The 27,085-nt window shown below is 41.3% G+C and overlaps 1 protein-coding gene across 2 annotated transcripts in view; it reads right to left on the bottom strand.

Moving 5' to 3' along the window:
• Positions 1 to 27,085, bottom strand: part of VPS54 (VPS54 subunit of GARP complex) — a 75,872-nt gene that overhangs the window by 12,676 nt on the left and 36,111 nt on the right. For both annotated transcript variants that reach the window (XM_054023587.1, XM_054023588.1), the window contains 10 exons: positions 20,249 to 20,375; positions 18,832 to 18,939; positions 15,302 to 15,357; positions 13,473 to 13,569; positions 12,656 to 12,996; positions 10,336 to 10,465; positions 8,789 to 8,970; positions 7,548 to 7,660; positions 6,248 to 6,311; positions 2,348 to 2,453 (listed from right to left, as the gene is read on the bottom strand). In XM_054023587.1, coding sequence (XP_053879562.1) covers positions 2,348 to 2,453; positions 6,248 to 6,311; positions 7,548 to 7,660; positions 8,789 to 8,970; positions 10,336 to 10,465; positions 12,656 to 12,996; positions 13,473 to 13,569; positions 15,302 to 15,357; positions 18,832 to 18,939; positions 20,249 to 20,375 — 1,324 coding nt within the window. The remainder of the gene's footprint in view (positions 1 to 2,347; positions 2,454 to 6,247; positions 6,312 to 7,547; positions 7,661 to 8,788; positions 8,971 to 10,335; positions 10,466 to 12,655; positions 12,997 to 13,472; positions 13,570 to 15,301; positions 15,358 to 18,831; positions 18,940 to 20,248; positions 20,376 to 27,085) is intronic.

The raw sequence follows: 27,085 nt of genomic DNA on the forward strand, positions 1-27,085 counted from the left end.
AGGACTGCAATGGATAAGACATGAGTATTGGACCACCGTCCACAACCTGTGCTGCCGGAGGCAGAGGATGTGGAGTGGGGATGGAAGGAACATTGCCAAGCCCTAGAACCTCTTGAACAAATCTAGACGGTCGCTACCTACTCCTGTGGTACAAGCACAGAAATGTAGGAACATGGAGTTTCAGGCTGGTCTAAGGGAATTTATTATCCAGCTTTTGAGTCAGTTCACTGATTGCTTAACAGAGTGCTGGACTCGTAACCATCTGCTATCCAGGACTCCTGACAGACTGACTCCTCAATACTCCTTCCCTGTATCAACTTTGCTGGTCATCAGGGTATCAGATGGTCTGACAAGCAAAGAGGCAGGGAAGAAGTCTGAAGAGCTAGTGGAGTAAGACTCCCTAAGTCTGACAGTTTATAACAGAGAACTTCTGCATTCCTGTGCTGTGGGAGGGACTGGTCTCTCTTCTGTGGTTATATTATCTGTGAAGTCTAGACCAACAAAACTGCATACTCCAATCCCAACATCTGTGCATATGTCCACACGCGGGCTTCCTGTTCACTGCCAGGTGCAATTCAAGGTGTTGGTGGTCATTTTCAAAGCCACAAATGGTTTGGGACCTGATTATCTGAGAACCACTTTGCACCCTATACCACAGATAAGACTGGCTACAGCTGAAGCCTGCCTAGCTGCCACAGAGATAGGAACTACAGAAATTAATAAAATGCACAAGCCATTTTGGCAATGAAAAAAGAAATATACCAACAGGAATGCTCATAATTGACCTATTAATGGAAAGTTTAAGGATGAACTTGAATGATGACTCCACGGAAAGAAAAGCCCTTATATAAGAAATATTTAAAAGGAATATTTAACAGGTCTGTAACCTAGAAAGGAATATTTATAACAACTGTAACCTAGTAAATTGGTAAACTTCCACTTCTATTATATCTTTAATTTTTGTTAATCCTTTTTCTATCCAAATTGTCTTAAGCGTGGAGTTGGCCTTGACAGACTGGCCTCCTTCAATTATAAGTGTAACAAACATCAGCTACCACCGTCTCACAGTTCCTTCTTTCAATGCTAGGCTCAAGGATTCAAGCAAGGATAAGGGACAATTGGTCTGTTTCAATCTCTCACCTCTAGAAGAGCACATTAAGAAATATGGAAAAGAGAAATCTGCAATTCCTCCCTCATATACAGACTGGCTTAGTGAGCTCTCTTGCATTCATGAAAAAAATGACTGTGTTTAATAGAAACACTTGGAAAAGATATGGCCTGGCCACACGTGAAACTATTGCATACTTTTGCAGTTTAGTATATGTTAGTCCCTGAAACTCCTAAGGTTATGTTCTCACTTATTTATCTATTTAGTCACTGTAATAACTGATGCCCCACATGACCTCTACAGACTCAGGGTTTTTGTTTTTCCCCAGGTTTTACAAATAAAGAACAGTGAATTTTGTTATTCATATGCTATTTCCATCTTGTGCATATATTTATATTTCTATTATATATATAGTTTATGTGTTTATCTTTTATATAAAAAAATAAAAATAAAGTTTAAAACAAACCCTTCCATTTGCAGTTCTCAACTGGCTGCTATTTTGATATAAATTTCTATTTTCAATACTTTAATGCATAAGAAAACCTTTGTAGACAAACTCAGCAGCCATTGCCCCAGACTGAATTAACTGGCAGGTTTTGGGTTAGATCCCAGCAATGACATTTTTAAGGTCACTCACGTACTCTGATTAACTCCTCTAGCAATGAACAGTTGATGAAGAGGTGACAGTTTTTAATTTAATTTCCATTTTACAGCAATGGTTTCAGCAGAGAACTATTTTTCATCCTTCTAATCACAGTAAGGTGACTTGTACAAATCAAGGAGTTGCTTTTTTCCCTGCATATATACACTCCCAATGACATTTTGGCTTGCATTGCTCTTCCCTAGCCACAATCCTCTGCTTCACAACACTTTCCTCCAGCCTGAAGGACAAATGACTATCTGACTCCAAAAATCAACATCAAAACATCTCTTCAGCTGGCTACCAGAGATTTCTAATGTGCCAGTAAAGGGGACAAATGGCTTTCCTTTAGTTATTTCACATAACGTGATCTACTCTGAATTGTGTTTAGATTAGTTCACAGTGTTACCCAACTACGCCTTGCAAAATGTGCTTTGTGATTCCTATAATTACACCAAAGATCACAGTCAAGCTATTTTTCAGTATTATTATTAATCATTGATATTGAATCATACATTTTCATGGAGTATTAGAGACCCCATGCATTCCCTGCCCTGAAGATCTTAGTATAGTATGGGCTACAAATTTGATAGTCATACCTTCAATAAATCAGACAGACGAGTAAGCATGTCAGTAGTAATAGAAGGGATGTTATCCACACACTGGCAGTACTCAAGTATTATTTTTATTAATAGCAACACTGTCCTATAAGAAAAGAAACAGAGTCAAATATGTAATTTCAGTTGATAAATCAAACTAACACCACAGGTTTGTAGACAGCAGGGATAGTTCTAACATATTCTTTATGTGCTCTCCTTTTCCATTTGTTGCATTCAGCTCTGTTAAGTTTTGTGCAGCTGCTAATCTAAATTTTTAAAAGAATAAAAAAAGGTTTACCTAATACCGTTTCCCCCTAGTACTAGAGATTATAATATTAAGTACCATTTTTCCTCTGAAAACCCCCTCACTCAAATTTAAAGATGGTAAAGCGGACTGACGTGAAAACAGATTTATGCCTTTTTTGCTGCTTCTTCATGATGTATAAAGAAAGTTTTTGCATAAGAACATTACTCATTCCTGCTTGATTTTTTACACTAGTAAATCCAGGTTTTGTCTATCCTGGAAGACCTGATGGTGACTAAGGAAACAGTAAAATGATAACATTACAGGAGACCTCAGGGCCAATTCTGGCCCTTGCTCCAGCATAAAGGGGTTGTAAAGGAGGCACAAGTGACTCATTGCAGGAGCAGTACAGGCCTGAGGATATAATTAGGTCTTATATCACTGAAAATCAATGGGACTTAGGTTCCTAAATCACTTTTGAGAACATGAAACTTAGGTGATTTTGAAAATTTGTCTCCAGATCAGTAAAATAATTGGAATCCAAAAGGACCTGTAAAGATGGGTAAAAAAAAACCCTTATAAAAATACTTAACTGGTGCAAGAATAATAGTTTGAGAAAGTTATTTTATAGAAATAATTATTGTGTGAATGGAGGGATCTATTCACACATCAGTAGGAAAATATAAAGCTCCATTCTTAAAATACTGTGTAATCCTTGCCAATTTTGAGCAAGTGCTGCAAGAAAAAAAAAATCCGTAGCACACAGACAATGATGGGCATTGAAGAGGCTGTAATGAATGCACAATCAGCAAGAGACTGAGCGGCTTTATACATATAGCACCAAGTGCTCAGAGACGTGGAGCACCCATAACTCCAACTGACTTTAATGGTAGTTGCAAGTACCCGGTATTTGTCAGCATCAGACTTCACCCATATAGAGCATCTGCAATCCTTCGAACTCAGATATGAAGAAGGCAAGAAAATACAGTCCAGGCCATCCATGTCAGGCAAGGCTAGTATTCCAAACAGGTATCCTGATATTGCAAAGCAAAAATCTTCTTTCCACACAGTAGGGTACAGAAAGAAGATGTACATACATCCAAAACAGGCATTTGTGTGATATTTGTAGGCCATCTGATTTGGGGGTTATTTTTAGTTAAATTGGTATTTTTAAAAAAATCAGGTGAAATAGTAGAATACAAATGTCTGTAGAAATCTGTAGAATTAAAATGTTCTAGTTAATACTGAAGTTGATTTCTTCAAGGAGCTAAAAAATAAATAAAACACATTTCTCCCTCAAATGACCAGGCATGGATTAGCAAATGCAACTTCAATGCATGGTACATTCTGGTAGTTCCACTCCAGAGTCTATGCTGACTTTTAAAGGATATTTCTGTACTGCTGAAGGAGTTCAAGATGCTCTTTCATGGTTGTGGCAGTAGATGCTTTTGAAGTTATCTGATTAAAATATGATCATGTAGATCATTGTTGCTACCACTGTTATATAATTGCAACAAATGTTGTACAAAGTATGTCAAGTAAGGTGTCTTTAGAAAGGTTATGATTTGCTGAATATCATTATGCTATTTGTATGCATGTATCATTTTTGTATCTGAAGTTATGAATATTAACTATGTACCTGTATTTCAAATGTTTGCTCCTTTGGTAACAACAACAAAGTATTTAGCCAGCACACTGTGAAGGAACTGTTCAAGTTGAATGGCCCATCAAAGAACACTTAACTCACAATGGACCATGGGAGACACCTATCTACACTTAACAGACTTTCCTGTGATGGTTTCTGGTATGACTAAGCGAAATCATGCACAGACATGTGAGTTGCTCATGTGACTCCAAACACCATTTTGTTAGCTGTAATTTTCCACAGTGAGAACAATGGGTTCCCTCCACTTGGCAGAAGCTATAAAAGGCCCTGGAAACATCTCCATTTTGCCTCTTTCATGCTCCAACCTCTGGACTATGAACTTATACTAATGGGAGCATTCTAACCAAAGGACTGGTAACCTTTCAATGATTTGGAAGCATCCAGAGACTTAACTTAAGCCAGCAGTTTATTCCATCACTGCTACAAGCCTGATCCAAGAACTTTGCAATTATTGTATGTATTTGATTTTTTTTAACCAATTTTAACTCTCGCCTTTTTTTTTTTTAAATAAATAAACCTTTAGATTTTAGATACTAAAGGACTGGCAACAGCATGATAATTGGGTAAGATCTGAGTTATATATTTACCTGGGTATGTGGCTGGTCCTTTGGGATCAGAAGAACCCTTTTGTTTGATGAAATTGGTTTTAAATAGCCACTCATCATTAAGTCTAGTGTTTTTGGTGGTGATACAAGGACTGGAATGCATAAGGAGATGGCTTTTCTGACTTCTTGTCAGCCAGAAGTTTACTTTTGTTGCTGGTTTGGTATATCTTATGGCAGAATAACCACCAGTTTTGGGGTGTGTCTGCCCTATTTCTCAGCAGTTTCTCCTGAATTTGGTATTCTCAGTTGTGACCCATGGAGGCACGGTGACAATGCTCAAAGATCAGCTTAAGGCCTGTTCTTCATGCTGCCATAAAAAAATTGAGCCACTCGTTTTTGAGTAATCAGTGGCATATCATCATCAGACAGCCCACAAAATATGACAGCTGGTTCCAAAGTTTTCATTTGAGTTTTGGGTATTCTGAGAAACAAGATAGGTGAGGCAATATCTTTCACTGGGCCAAATTCTGTTTGTGGAAAGTATAAGCTTTCAAGTTACACATAGCTCTTATTTATTTCTCAGGATTTGAAAGTACAAAATATCTTTACACAATGACTTTGTGGGAGAAAAACATTTTATAAACACCCAGAAACATTTTTAACAATTTTTTTGTTTTTGTTTTAAATTTAGTTTCTTAAAAACGGTGACATCATAGAATCATAGAATATTAGGCTCTTAGCGTAGGGACAGCCAGGGGGCTCCGCACGCTGCCCCCACCCCAAGCACCGGCCCCGCAGCTCCCATTGGCCAGCACATGGGGCCAATGGGAGCTGCAGGGGCGGCGCCTGGCCATGCCTTCACGTAGGAGCCAGAGGGGGGACATGCAGCTGCTTCCCGGAGCTGCTTGAGGTAAGCGCCGCCCAGAGCCTGCACCCCTGATCCCCTCCGACGCCCCAACCTCCTGCCCCAGCCCTGATCCCCCTCCCGCCCTCCGAACCCCTCAGTCCCACCCTCCTGCATCCCAGAGTCCGCACCACCCACCTGCACTGCAATCCTCTGCCTGGAGCCCCCTCCCACATCCTGAACACCTCATTTCTGGCCCCACCTCAGAGCCCATACCACCAGCCACAGCCCTCTCTCCCTCCCGCACCCCAACCCCCAATTTCGTGAGCATTCATGGCCCACCATACAATTTCCATACCCAGATGTGGCCCTCGAGCCAAAAAGTTTGCCCACCCCTGTTTTAAGCCGATGTAGCATCTTTAAAAGACACATAACATCTAATGTTATATAACTGCTCCAGAACTGAAGAGAAACGTATTTGGCAAGGAGGAGGCTTGTCTTTATTCAGGCAAGATTGCTAAAGCTGTTAGTATTCAATACACTTCTATTCAAAGCACAACCCAACTAACTCATCATTAAGGGAAAAAAAAGTGCATCTTACCCAACCACAGCATACTTTTGTTCTTCAACAATAAGGACGTCAGTTGGCTTTCTTTCTTCAGCAGCTAGATATTTTTAAACAGAAAAGTGAGGGGACTTGAACCAAAAAGAAGTGCAGAAAACTGAAATATCGAAAAACAAACTATTCCCTTGCTGAGGTCTGAAAAGCAATCACTCTCCAGAGCACCAATCCTTTCTTTTATGTCAACATGCAAAGTCCAGTTGGCTATCTACCATAATTACTGTAATTATTATAATTATTTATACACTGCAGTGATTGCGAGGCAAAGAGCAGCACGATGGGATTATCGGAGTACAAAAAATTAAAACAAAGGCAGAAAAAAGTCGAGACTGCACAGCAGAAAATCTCTAACAGATTTTCAATGACCATCGCTATTTTAGCTCCAAACCTATTTCTTCAAGCCTAGCAATACAAGTCCTCACTGATGCTGCTCCTATGATAAATCTGACATCTCCACGATCCTGTCTTATTGAGGGAAGCTAAAAAGACCTATCGAAAGCAGTGGTTTTCCAACCGTACGTTGGTGAACCAGCCCTGGCACTCATTGGGTCCTGGGATGTCCTTTGCTTCCACTGTGTCCCTTTATGCCAAGCCTTACCCCAGTGAGGTTATGTAATTGCGCCTCTCTCTTGTCTTTGCCATTTTTCTTCATCTCTTGTGTTTGTTTTCTGTCTTAGATATTTATATGGGCCCTGCCTCACAATCTTTACTGTATTTATCCTCACAAGACCCTTGAGAAATAGGGAAGGTCTATTATTTTACAGATGGGAAAACAGAGGCACAAAGAGATTAGGTGACTCGCTCAAGGTCACATAACAAGTCTGGGGTAGAGTCTGAAACTGAACCCAGTGGCTACACAGTGCCTTATCCTGCACGCTGCCCATCATGCTGGCTGGAGGAGTGAGCTCTATTTGGCGGAGGGGATATGCTAAGAGCATACACGCTTAGCAGTTTCCTCTGACACGTCAGCGATATATCCTGGGCGGGCTCTGGCATCCTATAAGGGGCTGCAACCCTTAAGATGGGAATCCCTGTGTTAAAGTTAGGGTTTGTTCCTAGGCTCTCCATTCACAAATGGCTGAATGGGTTTTCCTTCAACTTTCCCACAAACTCTTTTAGGCTGTGATGAAGCCTAGAACATTTCAGCCTTAAAGCGGTATTTGTTTTTCCCCCAGAACACAAGGAACTTGTGAATAAAGGAGTTATAGCAGAATTTTTGCAACATTTAACTGTAGCACTTACAAGAAATGGAGAGAATATTAGAAAACAAAATACACACCCCCTGCTTTTTTTTCAGGTAGAATAATTTTGCCATCTGATACAGAATCAACAAGATCCTGAAACTCAGCAGGAACATCAGCTTGCTTCCAGCGCTCGTTATCTAGCAGCAAACTATTTATAAACATAAAAGAAAGGAGGTTAAGTAAATAAAATGTGTCACCCTGAAGACTCTCTTGCCTCTACTGCAATGGAATCAAAGTTGCATTGGTTAAAAGGGATTCAAAGTGGGAAAGATTCAATGGCCTGAAATGTTACTAGCAATCAGCATTTAGATAGGGGTGCTTTACAACAATAAGTCAGACACCCCTGTGCTTGCCTGAAGAATACACAGACTGAGTAAATGAAACAGAATGCAAAACACAAGAAACTGAAAACGTATCTGATGGGCAATACAGAGTGCTGTGGGAGCATTGCAGCTGCACTACTCTGCAGAAATGATGTGGTTTTGAATGAATGATTGGAAAGGGGCTTGCTGTACATTAACTTGAAAACTGTTCCATGAGTTCATGTCAGAGAAAACCTAAACACATACCAAAGAAAGCATGGAAGAAATGAGTGGGTGATGAAGAAAAATGGAGCAGTCAGGAGATCCGTTTGACCCCAACGACCAAACCACAATATGATTGGCTGGGACTTCTTGTCTACATAGGCCACACCTACAAACTGAAGATTAAAGTAGCTGCCATCTTTTCCATTTAATGCAAATTAGATGTAGCCTGATAGTAATCAGTTACCTTCTCCATTACTGGGGATTGGTAATGTCTAAGGGTTGACCCCTTTAATAACCACCCACCCACACATCCCGGAGAAGGGTTGCCCTACACCATCATCAGAGACTGGTAACACCCGGGAGCAGCTGCCATGGATATCAGGAGCAGATGGTCCTCCTCAGAACTCTAAAGAAGGGATGTTACCAGACCCTAATGATTGTGCAGGACAAGTGGACCAAGGTGTAACACGAGGCAGAAGTTGCAGGAGGTCTTCAGTCCTTCTTTTAGCTAATACAGTCCTCAGTTAGACCATGTTTGGGCAGTCCAGCTCAATGGGATCAAACGATGCATAAAGAGCAGATATATAGAGGGAATAGAGCAGTCTACAGCAAATCGTTATAATAGATTTCACTTATAAATAAAATTTGGGTTACTGTGTGCCAGGCAGTAAAAGATCTCCATTTGTCTCATGCATGACTGTTAAAATTATTCCTTTAAAAACATGGAAGCAGAGTGTGTCCAAGGGTACCTGAGTTTTGTTTTTCTCTCCTCATGAAATCTATTCACAAATCTATTGGCTTGACTCTGAAGTGCTCCTCGCAATGACATACTTTTTCTGCCACAGATCTGTTCAGTGTCTAAGATAAATCCTTCCATTAATTGAGATAGGGCAACAAACTCGTTGGAATTCAACTTCTCCAGGAAGCCATCCTAAATGCAAAGAAAACTGCTATTAGGAGATGGAACACCAAAAGTCACAGGCATAGCTAAAGACAGAGACAGGGCAGTGGGGCAGCTGTTATTTATAACCTAAAAATGAACCGAACCTAAATCGCGGGCAAGACATATCTACCAAGCCTGTCTCACACTAGTATGTCACCACAATTCGCATCGTGACCTGTACCACTGGCTAGTCTCATTCAGGAGCTGCCTGCCTGCATCCTAAATGGCACAACTTGGCACGTTGGGCCTCCACACAGGTGCACCCTTCCAGCTGTTGTAAATGGTGAAGCTTCAAACCCTGGTAGTGGATTTAAGCTCTACAGCACGGGCTCACTAAAGTCACATCTACATTAGGGAGTTTTATTGTGTTTAAACCATAAAAATTAATGAGACCGGGTGTAACCTTGACTATCTGACATGAGGATGATGAACATGACTTTTCCTTGTCTAAGCTCACTGGTGATTATTTGGCCTAGCTGCTCCACCGGATCATGATTTATTGGAAAGGACTATCCCTAGGCTAGGTCTTGAAGTGAACCACCTGGGCCAGAACGCTGTTTCATCGCTTCTGTGACAGTGCCATCCATTTCTACAGAATTAAAGTTTTTGACCTTTCTGGTTTGAAGCTAGTCTCCCAAATGTGACCCAAGGCACAGCTGTCTTACCTGGTCTGCAGAGAAAGACACAAAAAACAGCTCCAGAGGAGCTATGTCCCACCCTCATTAGTCTGAAATGTGAATACTCATAACGAGAACTATTTAAAAATGTTAACATTGGTATCTATGGCTCTGCCTAGACAAAGACTTTTCCCCTAAAATTTCCCGCCATTGCTAACACTGGTTCAATGCCTCTGGAGACAGGGGTGTTGGGAAATCCTAAATGTAGGGGCTGCTGGCATTTTAAAACAATGTCACTTTACCCTGCTCAAAGTAGGTTGAGACTGGTTAAAATACTACCAGGTGCCAGCGCCTCGTCTATGCTAATGCTCCCATCATTGCTATGCTAGGTGGGAGCTGCACAGGTGGGAAATTATAGGGAAACAACCCTACTGTTAAAGCCAATTTCAGGGCTGCTCATTTCAGCGGAAAGTAGAAGTACTCATTATTTAAGCAGTGCATTACAAATGATGTGTTATGTTAATGCCAGTGAACTCCCGGGCATTAGGTAGCGCAAAGTGCCTTTGATGGCATGAGCAGTGACTTGATTTCAATAAGCATGTAACTTCAAAAGTCTAAAGTCTACCAAAAAACAAAAATACTGCTCAATATTAAAAAAAAAAAAAATAGCAAATAGCTTTTTGAAGTTTTTTATTAGGGTGATTCTAGCAACAGCCGGATGAGCCAAGCACCTTACCTTTGCTCTTGCCATGAGGAACTTGACAGAACGATCATGGCAGATGTCAGAGGCACCGTAAAGTAGCTCTTGAATGTTATTTGCCAGTTTTTCCAGCTCCAGATCAGTCAGTTTCAGATCTTCACTGATCCTGAAAATGACAGAAATGTTTGTTTGCAAATGATTTCACAAATATTACGCTTTACATGCAGTTTCCAATCACTCGCTGAGGGAGGAAAGAACACTGCAGCAGTGAAGTGGTCAGATATCGCAAGTTAACTGCAGTATGTAACTTTGGATGGTTGGAGCTTCGTAACCTGCTGTCAATGTCGTATCAGTCTTCATAACAAGCGAATGCCTGGTTCTGTTCTATATTTTTTTTAAATCCACTCAAATTAGGTATTTCAGGCAGAGCATTGCACAGCGATTATTAATTTATTTTTTACTGCTGTTGGTTAAAAGTTACGCAGCCCATGTCATTATTTACACATCATCATTTTGTGACAGATACACACACTGCTTTTCCCAATGTGACATGCGATGCCTGCAATAAATGTTTTGCAGCTTTTTCTCCTTCAGCTTGTAAGCTTTCTGAGAGGCCACCAGTTCCATGACTCCATCAGTATCCTCTCTTGCTTTCCGCTCCTTGCTACTTAGGTTTCTGCCTTTCTGAAAACTGCTTTTGGCCTGGCCACCGTTTTGAGCCCACTGCATGGCACAGCTCTGCCAGTGCTTAGCAAGTCGAGTCTGTAATTTGCTGGTCTGGTGTGGCTGCTGCAAGGGTTGTAGGTGTTGACAGTGTGTGCGGAGAGAGAGAACCTGCAGGACAGGGACACTGAAATGGGAGGGTGCTGTGAAGGAGGTGAGGTGGGAGCAGCAAGAAGGCAGACACTCTAATGTAGTTATATGTGCCCTATTACAAATGCTAAAAGGCGGCTGTGTGAACCCAAAAGAGAGTTGCCCAAACAAGCATGTAGGGATACAATAGCACATTTTATAATAAAAAGCTGTTCAATCAGCTGTGGAAGGTCCTTTGTCACTGAAGTCATCCACCTTCAGCAAAGCCACCATATCCATTGGCCATCTGAGCAAACAGCTCTAGACTGGTGTCCAATTCCATCCCCTCCTGCTTGTATTCGGATTTAATTCTCCTGGCTGGTGTCCTCATCATGGTGCATCTCTCTTCTGGGAGCTCCAGCCCTGTCCATCATGAGGTTAAGTTGGATGGTGAGTTCCTAGCTGAAGACCCTGTCCAGTTGCTTGCTACCTTACACATCAGGGAGGCATCACTGGACCTTAGTCCTTGTTTGTTTGTTTTACGGGTTTTTTAGGATAGTTATCTCAAATCCTTTCCCTCTGGCCATCCCTATGCTTTGGAGTGCTCTACACCAAGCATGGATAGCTGCTCAAACACACATGTATAGATCTTGGAGTTCCTGTTGTATTTCTGCAGCTGGAACTGAACAAGCTCCTCACCCTACTGAGAGATGAAGTTGTGGATGTCTTCCAGCTGTCAGGCAGCTGCACGCTGTGGCATTTCAAATGGTCTGTTAGATAAAGCTCTGCATCTAGAGCTGCTTGCTGTGAAAATGGCCTGCAGCTAAGTTCCACACACTGTGCAGAGCTACAGAGTAGGTAGCTTCCAACCAAGCAGAGCCCTGAACAATGGAATGCAGGTGACCAGAAAGGCTACTTCTGCAGTGGCCGGCAAACTGTGGGACAGCACGAGGAGGACTATTTGCACTGATTGTGTTATCACAGTAGTGGAGGTGCATCCACTCAGCCATTCAATGAACTGCACTGATTCAGACTTACCCCTATAACTTACCGAGGCAACTTTCATCAACGGACAGCCAGCGAACAATCACCTGTAGCAAATGTGTGTGGCCACATGGGAACTTCCAACCAGTTGAGGGATATTATGATCAACGAATGTCTCTAATGTAAACAAGGTCAGAGGAGGTTATGCACCCTACTCCTCCACAGGTGCAGAGACTCCCCAGGCAGGAAAAGCAGTGGGTTTCTGCTGCATAAGGGTTGGTGTGCAAGCTCCCTGTGCAGCTGCGCACTGCGGGCAACAGGTGGCCTGGGAGGAGCCAAAGGAAGTGCAGTCTGTGGTTCCTGCCATCCTCCCATAGCACCCTGTGGGGGGAGGATGCTTAAGAGCCTCTGGAAGCCAGTTCATCCAATAACTAGATAAGCAAACTGAACCAGAGTGAATTTTACATTGTAACGTCACGTCACCAAAACCTGCCAATGCCTGAACGGTACATTAGAACGTTAACATTGGTAGGCCAGGAGCCACCACTGGGTAAATACTCTAGCAGTGATGTTTACTTACATCATCTCTACTCCCCCTGGTATAACAGAAGATGGCATCTGTTCTTTGCTGGACGAAATGTCAGTAGTGCATTCTGGCTCAGATACTGAATCACTGCTGCAGGGCTCACTGCTTGGAGAAGTGTTTCTTTGAGAGGTAGTGTCAACTGCTACAGATGGGAGGTCCCCCTCACTGAATGCATCACTTATAAACATGCCTTCGTGAGTCAGATAAGCTACTTCTGTATCCACAGCATTGTCTTTTGCAGGGTTCTTCTGTACTGAAGTTTCCTCCAATTCCCTGGTCCTTTGGTTCTTGTCTAGAACCAAGAGAACCACGCTACGAATAATATTTAAGGTTGCCTAGAATCAAATATAATGTTTATTAACAAAAAAATTAACACAATTTTACTTTGACAAACAGATGTCTTCTTTTGACAAGAAACAAGAATATTTAAATATTTATTGGTTTTATTTGTTTTTAATATTGTGTAATCATTACTTCGAGTCACAGGAGCTGGTCTCCAACAGCGGCCAGAACCAGATGCTTCTGAGAACGATGCAAGAAACCACACAAGTGGAGTAATCTGTCCCCTGGGAAGATCTCATCCTAATCTCTAATAATTTGAGCCTGACATAAATCATGAAACAAGAAGTTTTATCTACTTTCCAACCCACTCTCTGTTAACCATATAGGTCCAACCTCTCTTGGAATTGAAGTTTAGGACTCTGTAGTCAAAATCAACATCTTACATTCCAACTAGAAAATAACTCTAGCTCGATTCTGCATCGGAGTCTGAAATGAGGATATGAAGCCCTTGAGAAATGAACACACTTACCTTAATTCTTTTGAGAAAGATCGTAAATTTAGAAAAAATATTCTTCAGTAGATCAAACCACTGAGGAAAATTCATCATCCTCATTTGATCTGCAAGCCTACAAAAAGAACAGCATTTTGGGGGCAACGATTATTTACCTTTGAAGTGATCTATTGACAAGGCTGACTACTGACATTTAAAGGGAAAACAGACTGTCAAAAACATTGTAAATTTATAGAAAAGCACACAGCATGATAATAGCTGTTCAATCAAGAAAACAGACAATAATATAAGCAGCATAGTCTTGATTAACAAATAAATGGGAGGGCTAAAAATATATCCCGCCAGAAAAGTGAATGCCTCAGGGATAGCTCAGTGGTTTGGTCATTGGCCTACTAAACCTAGGATTGTGAGTTCAATCCTTGAGGAGGCCACCTAGGGATCTGGGGCAAAAATCAGTACTTGGTCCTGCTAGTGAAGGCAGGGGGCTGGACTTGATGATCTTTCAGGGTCCCTTCCAGTTCTATGAGATAAGTATATTTCCATATATTAACATTCACAGCTTTTTAAAGCAACAATGTCCTTGTTCTGTAAGAACAGAAAGTGCTGCTTAGCTGCCATTACAGTCAGGGTGCATGTTAATGACCATCATCATCAAGCACAGAGCAAAAATAACCAAGATTGACTATGAAGATATATTTTTGCTGGCAAAGCAAAAATACTGGGATTATGCTCTTTTTTTGCTGCACTGCAAGGATGCAACACATTTTTCTGGCAAAAGGCAGAAAAATGCATTGCCGAAACCAAAGTAAAATTTCATAATATACAATTTGTCTCCTAACAGAATTAGTCACTATTCTATGAAATGAAGCTTTTCAACCTTTACTGAATCCTCCGTGTGTCTGAAAGCTAGCAGCAAGGGGGAGGTTACCTGCTTTCAAGATCTGATTGTAAAAAATAAATTGGTCCCAATTCTCAAATTGAATGCAATAATGGCTTCTGGTTTGGCCTGATCTGTGGGTCTAATTTTGCTCTTCTGGGGTAGGTTGTGAATCCCTGTCTTAGGCCTGGTCCCCACTAAGCCCCCACTTCGGACTAAGGTACGCAAATTCAGCTACGTTAATAGCTAGTTAATAACGTAGCTGAATTCGAAGTACCTTAGTCCGAACTTACCGCGGGTCCAGACGCGGCAGGAAGGCTCCCCTGTCGATGCTGCGTAGTCCTCTCGGCGAGCTGGAGTACCGGCGTCGACGGCGAGCACTTCCGGGATCGATCCGGGATCGATTTATCGTGTCTTAACCAGACGCGATAAATCGATCCCAGAACATCGATTGCCTGCCGTCGGACCCTCCGGTAAGTGAAGACGTACCCTAAGGCACATACATGCAGCTCATAGCCAAGAGGGCTTACGTTGTTCAGTATCCTTCCATTGGAGTAGTAAGATGTGCCTCTAATCTCTTTCATGCAGGAGGTACTGACCTACAGGCACATTTTATTACAGCACTAGAATATTATCGGCAGGAAAGCCTGATTTTCCCCTCACATAGTCAGGAAACAAATGCCTAAATATTTTAGCCTGTGCTTTTCCTAATATGCAATGGAATTAACATTGTTTTAAAAAGAATTTCAAAAGTAAGGTTAAAAATACAGGAGTATAATTGTTAAGATCTGCAAAAAGAAGGGAAATACTCAGGGTTCCTGAAGAGATGCAGAGGACCGTTGGGGAGAAACAGAAGAACAAGGCGATTCTTAATTATTCACCACTTGAAAAACGAATTAAAAAACAGTTTATCATCTGTGTTAAAGCACACATTCCCCACCCAACCTGCCACAACATGGCATATACTTACTTAACGACAACTTCTGTATCTATCTCTTCTATCTGCGATACCGTGCTAACCACACACTGTGAAGTTTAAGAAAAAAAAAAGTGTCTTAGCATCTTTCCAACCCTTCTGAGTCTCATAATTTAAAAGAACCTCAAGTTAAACAAGAAAAAAGAAAAGAAAGACAGACATTTGGATCATTTTACATTCTTACAGCTTTTTTCTTTAAATTGCAAAATATGGGACCCAAGATTTTCAAAAAGGACTAGTGATTTTGGATGCCCAACTTGACACACCTTAAAGGGGCCTGGTTTTCTCTGAGCACTTTCTCAAAATCAAGCTCCTTTAAAAGTGCCTAAAGTTGGACCCCCAAAAATTGAGGCCCCCAAAATGCCCAATTATTTGAATATTTTGTTTGGGATGAAGATTTTTTTTTTATTTAAACAGAGGATTCATAAAAACTAAACAATGTGAAGAACAGTACTGTGATGGCATTACTGTAAGAAGCGGGCTGTGGGTACAAAACAGATTCCCCAAGGGACTGTCCGTATCGATCTCAGCCCAGAAAGTTTTCCCACATCCTTATTTCCTACTACATTATATCCTCATCCTCGAGGCCCATTACCACTACAAAACATCCTCCAGCCAAAGAGGAGCTGGAAAGAAAATGGCCAGTCAGTCAAATTTCTAGCCCTCCAAAATCAATTTTTATTCCAAACTTTTCCATTGTTTTAGAGATAGTTTATTGAGGCATCTTTGTTATTACTGTTTTGTTAAACCTAGAAACAAAGCAACTCCACTTAGACTAAATTCGAGATTTTCTTCAATGTGATCAAGAATCGCTCAGATGTGCGAGATGATTCAACAGCATATGAACTCATCTGGCCTGTAAGTGGATTTCTATAAACCACAGTGGTGCTGGATGGTGTCCTGTTTAAATATTGGTGATATTAATAACTGCTGTTCTGCACAGATGGTTCTTAAGCAGTGGGTCTCAAACTTTTTTACTGGCGACCCCTTTCAGATTGCAAGCCTCTGAGTGCAACCCCCTAATAAATTAAACACACTGTTAAATATATTAAACACCATTATAAATGCTGGAGGCAAGCGGGGTTTGGGGTGGAGGTTGACAGCTCATGATCCCCCATATAATGACCTCGCGACCCCCTGAGGGGTCCCGACCCCCAGTTTGAGAACCCCCGTTCTTAAGGATACATTTCTTCTTCGTGAACTATGCTGAATGCTAGAGGCCTAAACCTCTTTTCCTCTATTTGCATGGTCACAAAGTACTACAAGTGTGGGTGCAAGTGGGTAGCCCTACAAAGGGGAGTGTGGATGGACACATATGCAAGACCTGGGTGGAGAACAGTATTCCTTCTTTGCGGAAAAACCGTTTACTCCTGGGAGAATTCTGCATCACTGTGTGTGCACAGAGTTCATGGCCCCCGCAGATTTCTTTGCTTCCCCACAGAAAAATTACTTCTGACGGGGAAGCAAAGGGAAACCGCAAGAATGGTCTTTTGCCAACTCCCCAGCATTGCATGCAGGTTGGTTTGGGCACCCATAGCAGCCGGTAGAGATGTAAATCACTGCCAGGGGTGTGTATGTCTGGTAGTCGTGCGTGTGAGAGAGACACTCTGTCCCTCTAACTTGCTGTTGCGGCATGCTCGGCGTGGAGGGGCAGGGCTTTGGGGTGTTTCTGAAGAGGTAGGCATGGGGCAGACTCTGTTCCCTCAGGCAGAGGAGAATGTAGCAGACTGCCTGCTTAGTGAATTGTTCCCATTGCTCTTATTGAATTCTCTCAGGAGTAGAAAACGGGTGCAAAACATTTTACATTTTACACTCCTTTTACATTGCCAGAATGGTGTAAAGGGCAGTATGGCCTTATAAGTGCTTTAGTGATTAGAACTGGTCTAAATTTTTGGACTGAAAAAATTTCCTATCAAAATGTGCTCCAGGAACTGTTTGCTATTGACCTTTTCAGAGATGGTCAGTAGCCAGTATAAACTGTGAGGTTGAGTTCCCCAGCCCTCACTTGCTCTTCAGTTGCCTATGATGTAACACTAAGCATATAGATACATATATCTGTTGACTAATAACTAGAAGTAAATGGTCAATACTAGCTACATTACTATTAGACAGAGGGGGTTTGGTGATTTCCTCCAATGCTCCCCACTCCCATTCTCCATCCATTGTATTGTAGTTTAAATAAATTACAAAAATAATTGAAATCAGCTGGATTATATTGCGTTATTTTGACAAAAAATATGCAGAATTTTGCAGAATTTTAAAATATTGTGTGCAGAATTTTTTGGCTCAAAATTCCCCCAGGAGTAACCTTTATCTGTAAGGATCTACAAGAAATATGCAACATGTAAACATGATCCAAATACCAGAGAGAAGGAAACTGGGAGTGGTGCATGGCCGTTCTTAGTTGGTGGAGCGATTTGTCTGGTTAATTCCGATAACGAACGAGACTCCCCATGTGTGTAATCTGGAAATATCTAGCAGAAATTTATATCTGAAGTTGTATTATATTTTGTTTGTTACCAAGGGGACATGACAACTGAGAAAGGCAAGTGAAAGGCTGCTGGGGATTGCAGTCCAGGCTGGGAAGGGGAATTGCTTTGTTTTGGTGTTCCACATGAAGTTTTTGTGCCCTGAGGCAAAGGCCTGAAACAGTCTCACCTACGGCATTGGTTCTTTCCTGGGCTGATGAGAAGTTCAACACCTTTACGGAAGGGCTAGCTCAGCACACTGACTTTATTGAGGGGAGGAATAGCTCAGTGGTTTGAGCATTAGCCTGCTAAACTCAGGGTTGTAAGTTCAATCTTTGAGGGGGGCACTTAGGGATCTGGGGCAAAATCAGTACTTGGTCCTGCTAGTGAAGGCGGGGCGCTGGATTACATGACCTTTCAGGGTCCCTTCCAGTTCTATGAGATAGGTATATCTCCATTTATTATTATATTATGGTCTGGCCTAACCACGACAATCCAGGCAAGGAATATTTACGTACTAAATGTCACAGAATTTCAACAGATGGATATCTAGCCCTCCTCCCCACAAATGCAGGATTGTCCCTAAGATGTTCAAGTGTCCAGGGAAGTGTGTATTAATAAGCTTTATTTTATGGTTCTCTTCCTATTTCTGTAAAATTGCAAATAGATACTAGTCTTGTTGAAAATAAATGGAATTGCGTAGCCCTCTTATCTGGGGAAGTTCCAGGCTAACGAAGAAAGAAAAAATCAAATGAACTCACAGCAGGCAGAGAAAGGTGAAGGTAAGTGTCTATATACCAAGGCACAGAGAAAGATGTGTCTTCCTGTACATTGATGCCACACAATGGCTGGGGAAGGCCATCAGGAGAAAAGACCTACAGATATGAGGTCACTAATACAACAGAATTAATTATTATCTTTTTAAAGTACAACTTTTCACAATAAGAGAAAATCTGATGTTATGAAATTAAATTAAATACATTCTTAACCACTGAAACAAAAATATTTCTGAAAGATGGGCAAGTCTTTGAGATAAGCTAGAAGTGATTTGCTTACCTGTTTAATTATGTTCTTTGCTGTAATAATCATTTCATCACCATATATTTCAAAAAAATTGAGCTTTCTTTGTTTTAAAAGTCCAAATACTAGTGATATAAGTCTTTCCTATTAAAAACACCAAAGGGGCAGGGAGAGGAAAGATATTTAGAACATACAATATTCATGTATCAAAATGAAGAGTATGTGGAATGGCCTGATGGCTAGTGCTCAAGACGATGTTTGGACCACGCCTTTCCATGCATGAGATTGAGAGGGATTACTTTTAGGCTATGTCCACACTTCAACCACTGCAGTTGTACCATTGTAGCACTTCAGTGTAGACCCTCACTACAGCAAGAGAAGGGTTCTCCCATTGCTGTAGTTAATCCACCTCCCAGAGAGGTGGTAGCTAGATTGTCTGAAGAATTCTTCTGTCGACCTAGCACGGTCTACACCTGGATTTAGGTCGGCTTAACTATGTTGCTCAAGGGTGTGGATTTTTCACACCCCTGAGCAACACTGCTGGGTCTCACAGACTCATAGACTTTAAAGTCAGAAGGGACCATCATGATCATTTAGTCTGACCTCTTGCACAGTGCAGGCCACAGAACCTCACCCACCCACTCCTGTAATAGACCCCAAACCTCTGGCTGAGTTACTGAAGTCCTCAAATCCTGGTTTAAAGACTTCAAGTTACAGAGAACCCACCATTTACACTAGTTTAAACCTGCAAGTGACCCATGCCCCATGCTGCAAAGAACAGCCAAAAAACCCCCAGGTCTCTGCCAATCTGACCTGGGGGAAAATTCCTTCCAACCTAACTTTTTAGTGAAGACCCGGCTGTAGTCAGTTAAAAGTGGCCAGAAGGATACTGATCATGATAGCTTAACTTCAAAGGCCTTAAAAATAAATTAAGAATACACAATGCAAAAAATATTTTACAGCTCTGTGACTAAACTTGCAGCAAGCAATATGTTTCGAACAATTATCCATAAGCAAGATAAAATCATAAGGAAGATAGAATGAGAATAATATACATGATCATCTATTCACTGCTTACTGTATTTTCACTAACTACAAGGTATGAGAACACATGCTTTTCTGTACTATTTCAAGAGTTACACATTCAGTTGTATCATGGGTCAGAACTAATAACTGCCAACATTTTAAAAAAATCAATAAATTGATTTATTTTTAAAGGAAAAACAAGATTAGACTAAAATTCTGTGGATTTAGGTACAAGAAACAGGAAAATGTTATCATTAAAAACAAAAAAAGGGTAAGAAGGAATTTGAACTAAAAGAAAAATGGGATAAAATGAATGTTGCAATAGTGGCAATGAAAGGATGAATGTTAGTACAGTACTTATAAAGTGCTCTGAAGATGAAAAATGTTATACTAGTCAGATGGCTTCTACTTTCTATAAGAAACGTACCTCTTCTAGAATCTGACAGTCCTCTTCAAATGGTCTATTTAAATCACTACGAGCATAAGTAGAAAACTCTGCAATCATCATTTTATCTATGAGTTTTTCTAACTCACAAAGCTGTGATCCAAGATGCCTGTTTAAGAAAAACAATGACTGAGCTATAAGCTAAATAATCAGAAAAACCTGCAACTTAATTATTAGTTCAAGACCAAGGAAAACAGCCACACAGTGAATAATTTCTATGCAATCAACTCAGGTTTAATGTTAGGTTCAACACTTTAATGTTTTAGACTAACTGAAATGGTGCATTTGAGTGTGTATTTTCCCCTTGAAGCAAAAAATAAATAATATAATGGAGGTTAAGAATTTGCATCAAAGGAGATAAGAGCCCCTTTGGGGTTTCATCCTATGAAGTGCTGACCACCTCAATCTCCCACTGAAGCTAACAGAAGTTGAGGATACTTAGTATCAAGGTCTTGGTCTTTAAGGAAGAAAGATTGTTTCACTGTTATTCCAGTGCCTCAAGCATTCGGTCTTGAAGTGCATTAATTTCAAACATTTAAGTAGTTCATACAAACATGGAAGAGTAAATTCATATACGTGAGCTATAGGACAGAGTGGCTTTCAGAGAGCATAAGGGTTTTCAAGCTGCCACTATTATAGTGCTTCTATAAATAGCATCAGAGTTTAAGACCTGAAGGGACCACCAGATCGTGTGGCCTGACTTTCTGTATATCACAGGCCACCAACACCACCCAGCAGTTGCACACTAAGCCCAACAATCGGAATTAGATTAGCCCCCTGGAGACTAAACTATTATGTGCCAGAGGCAGAGAACAGGAGGGACTGAGGTGCACCAATGGCCAAGGCCCACACAATGGCAGGGAATTGATTATTTGAGGTATACCTAACTGATCCTGGCAAAGTGATCTGCACCTTGTGCTGCAAAGGAAGGCAAAAAAGATCACTGCCAATATGAACTGGGAGACCCTGAGCACATGAGCCAGTACCAACCAGCCAAGCACCTGAGAGAGGATGCTCTATTCCACCTAAGAGAACAGGCCCACGCCAGGTTCCAATTCCAGCTGTAGCCATCTCTGATGTTTCATAAGAAGCAAATAACCCCTCCCTCCTGACCCCTGCAGGTGACCAGCTGAAGCCATGAAGCATGAGATTTAAGATAATCAGATATGAACCAGAAGAGACCCCCAGGGCTCCAGAGCCCTGTGCCCCACCATCACAGGCAACCCCATCATACAATCCCGCTCAATCTTGTCCAGCTCTCTTAAAACTAATTGTTTGACCCCTAATGGCTCCTAATGGGAGGGGTGTTCTGAAAATCTCACCTCTCTGATGGTTAGAAACCTTCTAATTTCCATCCTGAATTTGTTCATGGCCAATTTATACCAATTTGTTCTTACGCCAACACTGTCCTTTAGTTTAAATAGCTCTTCACCCTCTTGGTGTTTATCCCCAATGTATTTAAAGAAAACAATCATAGCCCCTCTCAGCCTGGGTTTTGAGTGGCTAAGCACGCCAAGCTCTTTCAGTCTCCTCTCAAAAGATAGACACTGCATTCCCTTATTCATCCTAGTAGCTCTTCTCGGAACCTGTTCCAGTTTGAATTCATCTTTCTTGAACATGGGTGACCAGAACTGTATGCAGTATTCCAAATGAGGTCCTAGCAGTGCCTTGTAGAATGGCATTAATACTGCTCTCTTTCTACTGGAAATGCCTCACCCGATGGGTCCTGTAAACAACTACATTTGCCTTTTTTCACAGCCACATCACATTGATGGCTCATAGTCATAGTCACCAGCACATTCAGATACTTCTCCTCCTCTGAGCCCCCTGTTTATAGCAGAAATGCTTATCATCAGATCCCAACTGCATGACCTTGCACTCTGTATTATTAAATTTAATCCCATTTCTGTCACTCCAGTCTTCAAGGTCATGTAGTTCTTCCTGTATGATATTCAGATCCTCCTCTGTATGGAGGATGCCTCCCAACTTTGCATCATCAGCAAATTTCATTAGCATATTCCTACTTTTTGTGCCAAGTTCATTAATACAATTATTGAAAAAGATTGGTCCAAAGACTGACCCTTGAATAACTCCACTAGTAATGTCCAGCCAGTCCGATAGTTCACCTTTCAGCACAACCCGTTGCCATCTCCCCTTTAGCCAGTTCCTTACCCACCTATGATGTTTTGGGGTCCGCCCAGACCAGTAAGGAATTCTGTCACCACCTGCCCTGTAACACTGGGGCCTTTGTGCTGTGCAGCTATGCTTCAGATCCCTGCAACCAGTAGCCAACCCACAAGAATAAGGTGTCACTCCAGCTCTCATAAGCCCCGTTACTCTCTAAAGCTTGACACCAACAGCCCTCCAGTCCGAAGTCTCCCCAAATATGTTCTGCCTGAGTTCTAAACTGCCAGACCCTCAGACTTCTCCCGTCTGTTTTGTTACCCCCTGAAGTCTTGAAACCAGCCCCCACAGATACCAGCATACTTTGACATACACATTCCACACAGTTTGCACAATAGAGACCTGCTTGGGATAAAAATAAAAAGGTTATTTACTAGAAAAACCATAGATTCAAAGATGGGAGAGTAAGTTATACCACACACATACAAGTTATACCAAAAAACTCCATAAAGACACAACCTCAGGTTTTACACTTTCATATTAGATAAAAGCCCTTGTCTAATAAGAGCTACCGATCGCCTTAAAATCATATCCCAGAGTACTCCCTAGCTATAGGGGAAATTCAGCATTCACAGTCACCTTCCCACCTAGAGACTGTCCCCCAGATTCTGGATAAAAAAAAATCTGTTCCAAGCCTGCTTTTAAAAGGCTTTTTCCTCCCCCACCCCCATGACATACTGTACCTCAAAATAGCACCCTGTAACCCCTATATTCACATGTATATGGTTATGATATTTTGTACAAAGAATGCCTTATAAGGTATCATATGAAAAGTCATGATTTCCTGAAATTTATTGTTCTGTCAAAACATGTATGTCATCACTGTATATGGAGTTATGAGATTTTGTTCTATGGTTCTTATTGAAATATGTTGTCAGTCTGGGAGACGCTCACAGCTAGCTCTCCAGTGGCAACAAAGGAGATGACCCACACCTAGATGGGTGTTGAGCGACCATCCCCAACCATTGACCACCAGCGGAATTGTAAACAAGAGATTTACAATTCAATAAGAGACAGTTGCTCGAGCGCCACCCAATGGGGATTGCTTAACTGCGTGATTCAGCAAGGCCTCAGGATATTTGATACTTGACTCCATGTTTGAGCCAGTATTTTTCCAGGCACATGAACTGAGTGTATAAAATAAGGGACAGTGGCATCATGAGTCCACCTCTCTCTCCTCCCCCACCTACTCTGAAGGCAACAAGAATGTTTGGGGGGGGGGGGGGGGGAAAGACACTGAACTGGGAAGGTTGGTCCCAGGTTGAGCAGGGAATTCAGCTACTGCATTAAGAACTATGAACTGCTTACAACGCCTAGCAGAGTGCCAAAAAATGCTTGATTCAATTCTTGCTTAGTCTGATAAAATTTAGGATTTAGAATGCATTTACTTTTTTTTCTTATGTAACCATCTCTGACCTTTATGCCTGCCCCTTGTAATCATTAAAATCTATCTTTCTGTAGTGAATAAACTTATTTTAATGTTTAATCTTAACCGGTGAGTGTGTCCTAAGCACTGGGGGATCTGCTCAGATTGCAAAGGCTGGTGCACGTCCACTATCCTTTGATGAAGTGGCAAACTAATTAACGAGCTTGCATTATTTAAGAGGGTCTTGAGCAGTTTAAGATGATACATTTCTCGGCTGCAAGGCCTGAGTGGAATTTGCTGGTGTCTCCCTGTGTACAGTTCATGAGTGGCTCGGACAGTTTAGCTGGGTATGTCTCTGCATGTTGTTGGCTGAGTGATAACAGCACCTGGAGGGGTTTGCTGCTTGTCACTAGCATAGCATTGTAAGAGACAGCTGAGGCTGGAGAGTTAAGGGAGCACAGTGGTCCCACAGTTCCAGGCTGTACCTCAGGGTTCTGTCACCCCTCTTCCACTTCTCTTAGGCTGTCTAAACTACAGCAGGCTGTCTACACTACTGCACCAATGCAGGTGCGCCGCTGTAGCACTTCTGGTGAAGACACTAAGCTGAAAATAACTCTGCCTCTGTAAGAGGTGGTAGCTATGCCAGTGGGAGAAGTTCTCCCACCCACATAGCACTGTCCACACAGGCGTTTAGGTTGGTATAACTTACGTTGCTTAAGGGTGTGAATTATTCACACCCGAGTGAAATAAATTATTCTGAAGTAATTTGTAGTGTAGACATAGCCTCAGTCCATGGTGACTCATGGTTATTCAGAGCAGGGAAATTCCCTCTTGACTTAATGCTCAGGAACCAGGATGTTCTTTTCAATTTTGAGTCATTTCAATATCTTTTCATTAATTCTAATGGTCTACCATTGTCCTTTCTTGGCCTGGCCAATGAATAGTTACTTGAAGTTGGTTTTGTATAAACAATTGGCTTGGGAGGTGTCCCTCCCTGCCTGACAGCTCGCTGCTCTGTTCTGAGGTGGAGCTGACATTTCTATATGCACAATTACATAAAATCATAACCATGGTCTGTATACATATCTCTAATAACCATCAAATTCAGAACACTGCAAGCTTTCATAACGGACTTCCTCTGATATATTTTTAAGTACAATAACACATTATGCAATCAATTGGTTTAACTGCTTATTTTGGGGTTAAACCTTCTGTTCTCCCCTTGGGATGTCTGGACCCTGACTGTCCTTCCATCCTACAATTCTTGTACTACACCCCATCTTCTCTAATATAACTAAAATTTCCCATGTGGTACCATGTCAAATGCTTTACTGAAATTAAGGTATATCAGATCTATTGTATTTCCCTTATCTAAAAAAAACTAGGGCTGTCAAATGATTAAAAAAATTAATCACGATTAATCGCACTGTTAAACAATAATAGAATACCATTTATTTAAATATTTTTGGATGTTTTCAACATTTTCAAATATATTGATTTCAATTAGAACACAGAATACGAAGTGTACAGTGCTCACTTTATATTTATTTTTATTACAAATATTTGCACTGTAAAATACAAAAGAAATAGTATTTTTCAATTCACTTAATACAAGTACTGTAGTGCAATCTCTAGCATGAATGTTGAACTTACAAATGTAGAATTATGTACAAAAAATAACTACATTCAAAAATAAAACAATGTAAAACTTGAGATCCTACACGTCCACTCAGTCCTTCTTCAGTCAATCATTCAGACAAACAAGTTTGGTTACAATTTGCAGGAGATAATGCTGAATGCTTATTTACAATGTCACCTGAAAGTGAGAACAGGCATTCACATGGCACTGTTGTAGCTGGCGTCACAAGATATTTACATGCCAGATGCGCTAAAGATTCATATGTCCCTTCACGCTTCAACCACCATTCCAGAGGACATGCGTCCATGCTGATGACGGGTTCTGCTCAATAACAATCCAAAGCAGAGAGGACCGACGCATGTTCATTTTCATCATCTGAGTATGCTCCACACCTCGTCCCTCTCAGATTTTGGACAGCACTTCAGATTCTTAAACCTTGAGTTGAGTGCTTTAGCCATTTTTAGAAATCTCACATTGGTAACTTGTTTGCATTTTGTCAAATCTGCTGTGAAACTGTTCTTAAAACGAACATATGCTTGGTCATCATCTGAGACTGCTATAACTTGAAATATATGGCAGAATGCAGGTAAAACAGAACAGGAGACATACAATTCTCCCACAAAGGAGTTCAGTAACAAATTTAATTAATGCATTTTTTTTTTTTAAACGAGTATCATCAGCATGGGAGCATGTCCTCTGGAATGGTGGCCAAAGCATGAAGGGGCATACGAATGTTTAGCATATCTGGCACGTAAATACCTTGCAACACCGGCTACCAAAGTGCCGTGTGAATGCCCGTTCTCACTTTTAGGTGACATTGTAAGCAGGCAGCAGTATCTCCTGTCAATGTAAACAAACTTGTTTGTCTTAGGGATTGGCTGGACAACAAGTAGGACTGAGTGGACTTGTAGGCTCTAAAGTTTTACATTGTTTTGTTTTTGAGTGTAGTTATGTAACAAAAAATATTCAACATTTGTAAGTTACACTTTCACGATAAAGAGACTGCATTATGGTACTTGTATGAGGTGAATTGAAAAATACTATTTCTTTTGTTTACCATTTTTACAGTGCAAATATTTGTAATAAAAAATAATATAAAATGAGCAGTGTACACTTTGTTTTATGTGTTGTAATAGAAATCAATATAGTTGAAAATGTAGAAAAACATCCAAAATATTTAATAAATTTCAATTGGTATTCTACTGTTTAACAGTGCGATTAACCGCGATTACCGTATATACTCATTCATTAGCCCGTTTGTTTATTAGCTGACCCCCCCAAAATGGATAGGTAAAAGTAGCAAAAACCATATGACCCTCTCATAAGCCAACCCTATATATCAGGGTTTGGAAAACTTTGGCTTCCAGACCGTCAGGGTAAGCCGCTGGCGGGTCGGGACGTTTTGTTTACTTGAAGCGTCTGCAGGCATGGAGCCCCTCAGCTCCCTGTGCCATTGGCTGGGAATGGCGAACCGTGGCCACATGGAGCTGAGGGGCTCCATGCCTGCAGACGCTCCAGGTAAACAAAACGACAATGTACTAGATCAGAGATCGGCAACCTTTGGCACGCGGCTCACCAGGGTAAGCACCCTGGTGTGCTGGGCCGGTTTGTTTACCTGCCGCGTCCACAG

The sequence above is a fragment of the Malaclemys terrapin genome, chromosome 3 (assembly GCF_027887155.1).
Source record: "Malaclemys terrapin pileata isolate rMalTer1 chromosome 3, rMalTer1.hap1, whole genome shotgun sequence".
In the NCBI taxonomy this organism is placed as follows: domain Eukaryota; kingdom Metazoa; phylum Chordata; order Testudines; family Emydidae; genus Malaclemys; species Malaclemys terrapin.